The sequence below is a fragment of the Tupaia chinensis genome, unplaced genomic scaffold (genome assembly GCF_000334495.1).
Source record: "Tupaia chinensis unplaced genomic scaffold, TupChi_1.0 Scaffold000320_1, whole genome shotgun sequence".
Taxonomy (NCBI): Eukaryota; Metazoa; Chordata; class Mammalia; order Scandentia; family Tupaiidae; genus Tupaia; species Tupaia belangeri.
This window is the reverse complement of record NW_006159813.1, coordinates 2,322,923-2,330,866: the sequence shown is the minus strand read 5'-3', so window position 1 is coordinate 2,330,866 and position 7,944 is coordinate 2,322,923. Positions and strand designations below refer to the sequence as shown.

The window sequence follows — 7,944 nt, the reverse complement described above, 5'->3', positions numbered from 1 at the left end:
CGGGAGGGCAGCCCCTGCCACGGCCACCAGGGCCACTGAGGCAGCGCTCTGAGCTCCCTGCCCCAGGAGTCTCACGTGCCCTCTCATGTCCAATGTGTCTCCCCACCGTATCTCTGGTGAGCCGGTGCCCCGCTGTCACCTAAGTCATTTGGGTTGGTCCTAGGAGGTAGGACTACAACAATGTGACAACCTGAGTGAAGAAAGACAGCTTCTGATAAAGTAAAAACCAGATATTCCCTAACTGCTCCTCCCAGCCCACCAACCATGGTGTGCCTCTAACGTGCTGCACGTGGGGACTTCAGGAAGCTCGAGCAAAAATGGAATTAAAGTACATGTTTATTTTGGTGCAGGAAATTTTTGAAATCTATGGAGAGTTTTTTCTTTCTTTTTTTTTTCTTTTAGTCTTTTGCTATAGGGCACATGCACTCACCAGAGAGAGAGGAGGAGGAGAGAGAGATCGATCTCTCCCCTAGGCGGATGGCCACACTGCAATTCCTTTTCCTCCAATCTCCTTGGAATTTGGGGCGCATGTACATGCCTGGCGTGATTTTCTTTTTTCTTCAAAGAATTATTTGTTCAATTTTATTTATTATTATTTTTATTTTACTTCGCCCAGAAATAGAGAGTGAGGGAAAGTGAGAAAGCGAACCACCAGGTCTGGGACCTGAACTGTGTTAGCCATGTGGAAGGTCCAGCACCTCAACTACTATGCCACCTGCTGGCCCCACCTGATGTGATTTTTCAAGCCACCGAGTCCAGGACGCACACCGTGTCGTCAGTGAAGTGGGATCCTGCACCTTAATCTCTATGCCACCCACTGGCCCCTCTTTCATTCTTTAAATTTGCCAGAGGGCGTGTGCACCTAACTACCAGGCCACTGGCTGGCCTGCATAGCTTTTGCATGACACATTTCCCAGGAAATGATGATTCCTGTATTATTATCTTTAATTTTGTCAGAAAGCACGTGTGCTCACCAGAGGGGAAAAACGAGAAAGTACCCCCATGGGGGACAGTCATACTGTAATCCCTCCTCCTCCATCCCTCTTTCCTTTCAGGATTTTGGGCCCACACATGTGCCTAGAGAGTTTTTCATACTCCTAGGGCTGGGATTCGAACATCATAGTTGGCCATATGGGACTGGCTGCCTTAAAGACTATGCCTCAGTCAGCCTGACCCCTTGTATTTATTAGATGTTACCGTAACACATCCCCGTAAACCAACCAGAACAGGGGCTCAGTGACCTGCGGGGGAGTTCATGCCAGGCTGGCCCGCCCTGCCGCCGTCCCTCCAAGTGCGAGGTCTGTGGTGAGAGGGTGACTGCAGAAGTCCGGGCCTCGGCCTCCCAGCGAAAGCCCAGCTGCCAGGCGAGCTAGCGCTGCCCTGACGCCCACTCTCTCTGACACTGTCTATTTTAAGCTCTGCAGTGGTAAAATGCAAATTTTTAAACACTAACGTTTGCTCACACCGTGCATTACCCTGTAAGAGACCTGCAGGCTGTGACCAAAGGGGGTCACAGAGAAGCTGTCTATACCCACAAACAAGCCAGGCCTGGACTCACAGCGCCGGCAGCTGAGGAAGAGAACCAGACCTGTCGAGCCCAGGGAAAGGCAGCAGTGACAGCAGCCAGCCACTGAGAGCACACAGCCAAGTGTGAAACCATATGCGCCCCAAGGTCCTCTCCCCGGAGACGGGCCCCACAGCCGGACCTGAGGCCACCACAGAGGGCTCTCAGTGAAGGGCGAAGCAGAACATTCTCAGCCGCAGACTCGACCGCCTCCCAGATGGCCTCAGTGCCGGGCAGCCAATGGGCACGTAATGACTGTCTCCAGACTGACGCTGGGACGGAACCGGGAGTCCCGGGGCCCAGGTTCTGGTGACTCTCCTACTTGCTGGGGTGACCACCCCCCTCCACGCCTCGCCCTCTCCAACAGTGCTGAGACTGCCCACCCAGACATACCCCGGACAACCACCCACCAGATGCAGAGTGGCTCTGTGACCCTGAGGCTTGTTCACCTCTGGGCTCAGCAAATGGCTCCTGAACCAATAAATGAATCTCTTCACTTCACAAAGGGGAAGGGAGGGGCAGAAAGAAATGGCGTGTTCGAGACCAAAGAACAATCTGATGAGAGATCTGGGACTTGAAAAACCAAGTGGCCAGCAGATGATGTACTGGTTACATTACTGGGCTCTCACATGACCTACTGTGGTTCAAGTCCCAGACCTGGTGGCTTAAAAAGCACGCAGGGAGTGGGGGGGCTGGCAGGTAAGCACAGTGGTTAAAGGTGCTGGACTCCCACATGGGCAACTGTGGTTTAAGTCCTGGACCTGGCGGCTTCCTTCCTCACTTTCCCCCTCTCTCGGGTCAAATCGGAAAATAATAATAATAATAATAATAAATAATTTTTGTTCTGAGAGGTTTTTTGCTCTAGGGCACATGAGCTCACCTTAAAGACAGAGAGAAACAGAGATAGAAAGCGAGAAATCACCCCCCAGGGGGGAATGGCCACGCTGCAATCCCTTCTCCTCCATTCTCCTCTCGGGATCTTGGGCACGCACGCACACATGCCCAGCGTGAATTTAAGTCACCGGGTCTGAGACTCAAACTGCGGTCAGCTACATGAGATTCAGTGACATAGCCATTACACTAACTGCTGCTCCCATAAATAAATTAATTTTAGGGACCAGCAGGTGGCATGGTGGTTAAGGTGCTGGACATAAATAAATAATTCTTTTAAAAAATTAAAATAAATAAATTTTATAAAAACTGAAAAAAAAAAGAAAAGAAAATCATGCCAGGCACATGTGCACGCATGGCCAAGGTCCCAGGAAAAGGGGTTGAGGCATGGTCACTGTCTCTCGGTCTCCTTCCAGGAAGTACATGCACCCTATGGCAAAACTTCTAAAACAGTGCAGGAAAACCTTACTTGCCTCCTCTCTAAAACAGTATAATACCTATCAACAATATCTGCCCCATTTCCCTTGCAACCTGAGGACAAGCTCGGTGACCACAGGGGGATACAGTGTCAGGGATGACCACCACTCCAGGTGGCAGCTGTACTGAGTCCTCCCAACACTAAGTGGAGAAGCTCAGCAAGGAAGGTGATGAGCACCCAGGGGAGCCCAGGCCCGCCACCCCCTGCAGCCGTACCTCGTCATGTCCCAGCATGCTCAGCAGGAGTGAGACGATGTTTTTCCGGATGACCGCATCCACTTTGGCCCCTGCTCCCTGGATCACAAACCTCAGGGCCTGCAGCATGGTGTCCCTGCAGAAGCGATGCCTCAACTCAGAGCCTGGCCCTCCTGCACCACTATCCCACACACCGGGCCAGCCTCCTCTGGTCACAGCATAGCTGTGGCATGCGCCCGTTGGCCCCTCACCTGACGCCCGGGTCCTCCAAGACACGGATCCCGTTGAGCAGTTCTGTGAAGAGGGGGTCCACCTTGATGTGGATGGAAATGAGCTTCCCCAGCGCGTCAGCGGCCTTCAGGCGCACGCCCCGGTTGGAGTCCTGCAGGGCTTTGGTGAAAGTGGTCTGCAGCTGGGGCAGGAAGGGCTTCAGGGCGATCCCAACCTATGAGAGAAACCCATCCAAAAAAACAGGCTGTCAGGACCAGCAGTTGGCATAATGGTTAGGTCGCTGGATTCCCATGTAGTCAACCACGGTTCGAGTCCCAGACTGGTTGGCTTAAACTCACACCGGGCACGTGTGCGGGCGTACCCAAGATCCTGAGAGGAGAATGGAGGAGAAGAGATTGCAACGTGGCCATCCCCCCTGGGGGGTGATTTCTTGATTTCTGTCTCTGTCTCTCTCTGTCTTCCTGGCGAGCACACGCACCCTATAGAAAAAAACTCTTAAAAAAAATAAAAAGTCTGTGGAAGACCACAGACCCGGTGTACCACAGGCACGAGAGCACACGCCAACCCTCAACCACACGGGCTGACCCAGCTCTCATGGCAGGCTGGGCACAGACAGCCGTGGGAGAGAAGAGGCAAACACAGGTGGGTTCCGCTCAGCCTGCCCAGCCAGGCTCAGCACCCTCGTGTCTGTGGGAGACGGGGGAGCCCAGTGTCCAAGGGAGCCATCCTGCAGCCCTGGCTATACCAGGCGGGGCTCGGGGAGACCATTCCACGTGGACAGTGACTCCGAACCTCCTCGGAATACACTGAAGAGCAGGACAGGCGGCAATGCCGAAGCCCAGGACAGATGCCAAGACAGCGGGAGGGACCAGATGAGCGGCGGCAGGTGCTGTCTCCTGACGCCCCGCTAAGCGCGTCACACTTAGCCTCAGAATAAGCCTAGGAAACAGTGACCTTGGAGAGCTCTCCGCCTACACACGTGCACCCATCTAATAAAAACCCAGTTCAGAGAGCCACAGTGAAATGCGGTGCTGCGAGGCTGACGACATAGGAAGGTCCCGGGTTCACCTCCAGAGACTGCCTGGAGTACACCAGGCACGTGTGTGTGCCCCAGATCCGGGACTGGGTGAGGCTGGAGGAGGATCCATGCTCAGAACCTGCTGGGGGTGCTATTTCTCCCCAACACATTCATGAAAGAAAGAAACTTTAAAAAAAATCCAGTCAAACCCTGACTAAATACTGAGAAGCAGGCATACTTTGGATAAAATGCAGAGGGCCCAATTATAAAGATTTCCTTACAATAATGGGGAAAATCAAGCCCCGTAGCCAAATAAGGTTCGAACCCCAACCCCAACAACTTGAAAAACACCCCAGACACATGTGCGTGTGTGCCCAAGATCCTGACAAGATGGAGAAAAGAAGGGACTGTAGTACATCCTTATCCCACTGAGGGGGGCCGGGGAGCTTGATCTCTCTCCTGTCTCTGTCTCTCTCTGGCAAGTACACAGGCCCTCCCATAATTAAACAAACAAAAAAGAAGTAGCTGCTGGGAAGTTCAACCCGTGAGGGTCTGGGGGCCCTGGAGCATGGTTTGCAGGCTGCAGGAGGCATCGTTTAGCAGGAACCCTGAGGTAGGGACTCTACCTCATGGGTGGCATCTGACTTCTGGCTCAGGGACAAATCCCATGAGGGAAGGGTCCACTTGTCAAGAGTTACAGGAGCACCACAGAAAAGAACAGCATGGAGCATGAGGTGAAGATGCCAGTTAAATTTAAGAATTAAATTAATTATTTATTTTAAATATGCTCTATGGCCCGTGTGCTCACCAGAGAGAGACAGAGAGAGAGGGAAAGTGGGAAAGTCAGCCCGGACTCAGACCGCGGCCGGCTATGAGCGAGTCCAGCCCCTCAACCACCACAGCATCTGCTGGCCTTCCCATTTCATTTTTTTAATAAAAAAGGCTCCATTTGGGGACCAGCAGGTGGCATGGTGGTGAAGGCGCTGGACACTCCCACATGGCTGACCAGGGTTCAAGTCCTGAATCTGGTGGCTTGCTTTCTCACTTCCGCTCTCTCTCACTCTCACCCTCTGTCTCTCTCTGATCAAACTAAAAAATAAATGAATGACTAAATAAAATAAATAATTATATATATATAAAAAGACTCCATTTTCTATGACATGAGGCTGATACCCACAATTCTACTTTCTGGCTAGGAAGCTGTTCTTGCCCACTTACAACAGAAAAGGGTACACACGGTAAGCTTGCTTTTGGTTCTAGTAAGCCCCACAAAAAACTTACTTTTTTTTTTTTTTTTACAAGTCTTGGCTTTGTGTATACTTTTTAAAACGTAGTTTCATTCCTGACCCATCCTCACACTTCTGGCAAAAACTGAGGTCCTCTCAGTTGTTCTCAGATTTCCTTCTCTCTCATCAGGTTCTGTGCATCTCCCTTTATGTAGCCCTAACAAAGGAGGGCAGCCCTTCACACCAGGCTCTCATTGTGTCTACGTGGCCCCGAGCGTCTCCCTGAGAGATGGTGGTCGTCCAAGGTAAGGGCAGTTGATACAGACCGAGCCCCCGTCCATGCAGGTCAGCGCTGGTATTACTCATCCAACCCGCTAGGCAGGCAGGACCGTCGCTCTCGCTCCGCAGGGGAGGAGACAGGTTCGCCCCGGCCTTCCGGCCACACGGCTACTGTGGGGAAGAGGGGGCCTGGGAACCGCACCAGCCTTCACTCCTGCTGCTGCACTGTCGCCCTGCTGCCGTGTGACACCTTGTGTCGGTCCCCTCACATCTGTGCTCCAAGATCCGGATGGACCAACAGAACGAACTCAGCAGCCACTCACCTTGGCTAGCAAGAGGCTGAGCGTCTCGAGCAGAGCCGCCTTCACATTCCAGCTGAACCGGTCCCCCAGGATGCGAATCAGAGGGCCGGTGATGCTGACCACCGAGGGCCTCAGGGCGTCGGCCGAGGTCAGGCGGATCACCAAGCCCAAGGCTTTGGCTGCTTCCTCTTTCTGCTCGGGGCTGCCCGTCAGGACTCCTTCCCGCAGCACGGGGAGGATGGAGGTCACGCCCTGACAAGAACCACGCGTGATAGTCAAATCTCTGCGTCTGGGCCGGGTGTCTCCCATCTCCCACCCTGACGGCCACCTTCCCTCAGCTCCATGGGGGACAGCGACTGGAGTCAGTGCAGGGTCACAGCCTGCAAGAGTGTGGGCTGGGGACAGTCTTGATGAGGACAAGACAAGCATGCCAACAGGCCCATCACAGCGGTGACACGCGCTGTGGTTACCTGCGACGACCCATGTGCTCTGTGGCGTGGCTGCCACAACTTAAACGGAAGGTGGCAGGTGCCTGTCCCTGCCTGGCCACACCGAAGCAGCACACGGGTGGTGCAGGTGCTGAGCACCAACCAGAGCGTGAAGACTGTCTGACCCGGCCATTGCCGCAGGCCAGGGACCCCACGGCGCCCTGCAGAGGCCCAGCTCACCTTCTTCGGGAGGCAGAACCCGGGCACGTGCTCGCCTTTGCTCTCGTTCCCGACAAGCCGGATCTCTTTGTGCAGTTCTTCGATCAGCGCCAGCTGGTTGCCGGCATCCAGCTTCTGTGGGAACCCAGGGGACAAGCCGAGAATGTGCAGCCCTCTCAGGACTGAGAGCAGGGGAGCGGTGGGGAGAGCCACGAGTTGATGGGTGTGGCCACTGGGTAACAGCTACATGGAATTCTTCTAAGTGAATATTCTAACACCTAGAATCTTCTACAATCAAAAGCTGGTTGATGGAGGACCAGCAGATGGCATGGTGATTAAGGCGCTGGACACTCCCACATGGCTGACCGTGGTTCAAGTCCTGGACCTGGTGACTTGCTTTCTCACTTCCCCCCTCTCTCTGTGTATCGCTCTGGTCAAATTAAAATAAATGAATAAATAAATAAAATTAAATGAAGTTGTTTAAAAAAAAAAAAGCTGGTTGAGGGCCAGATGGTAAAGCAGCAGTAAGACAACTGAATCCATGTGGGAAGGTCCCAGATTCGTGTCCTAGGGCCTTCCTGTACACACCGGGTGTGCAAGTAGGTGCCTGTGAGTCTAGCTGGCGGAGGCTGGGGGTGGACTATGACGTGAGGACCCTGTTGGGGGTGCCTGTCTCTCTCTTTCACAGGAGAAATAAGTAAATAAGCTGAAAAAAAACTAATTAGTATGGGGCCAACAGGTGGTGTGGTGGTTAAGGTGCTGGACTCCCACATGGCTGACTGCAGTTTAAGTCCCAGACCAGCAGGTTGCTCTCTCTCTCTCTCTCTGGTGAGCACACAGGCTCTACAGCAAATTTAAAAATAATACATTAATGGGGAACCAGCAGTTAGCGTAATGGCTATGTCACTGGACTCCCACGTAGTCGACCACGGTTCGTGTCCTGGACCTGGTGGCTTAGAACTCACGCTGGGTGCGAGTGCGTGCGTGCCCAAGATCCCAAGAGGAGAATGGAGGAGAAGGGATTGCGGCGTGACCATCCCCTCTGGGGGGTGATTTCTCGCTTTCTGTCTCTCTATCTTTCTCTGTCTGTCTGGCGAGTGCATGCGCCCTATAG

At 53.2% G+C, this 7,944-nt stretch overlaps 1 protein-coding gene across 1 annotated transcript in view; it reads right to left on the bottom strand.

The window, feature by feature from the left end:
* GCN1 (GCN1 activator of EIF2AK4) overlaps nt 1-7,944 on the bottom strand; it is an 82,964-nt gene that overhangs the window by 6,278 nt on the left and 68,742 nt on the right. The window contains exons 52-54 of the mRNA XM_014588973.2: nt 6,205-6,435; nt 3,379-3,572; nt 3,149-3,263 (exon numbers count right to left, since the gene is read on the bottom strand). Coding sequence (XP_014444459.1) covers nt 3,149-3,263; nt 3,379-3,572; nt 6,205-6,435 — 540 coding nt within the window. The remainder of the gene's footprint in view (nt 1-3,148; nt 3,264-3,378; nt 3,573-6,204; nt 6,436-7,944) is intronic.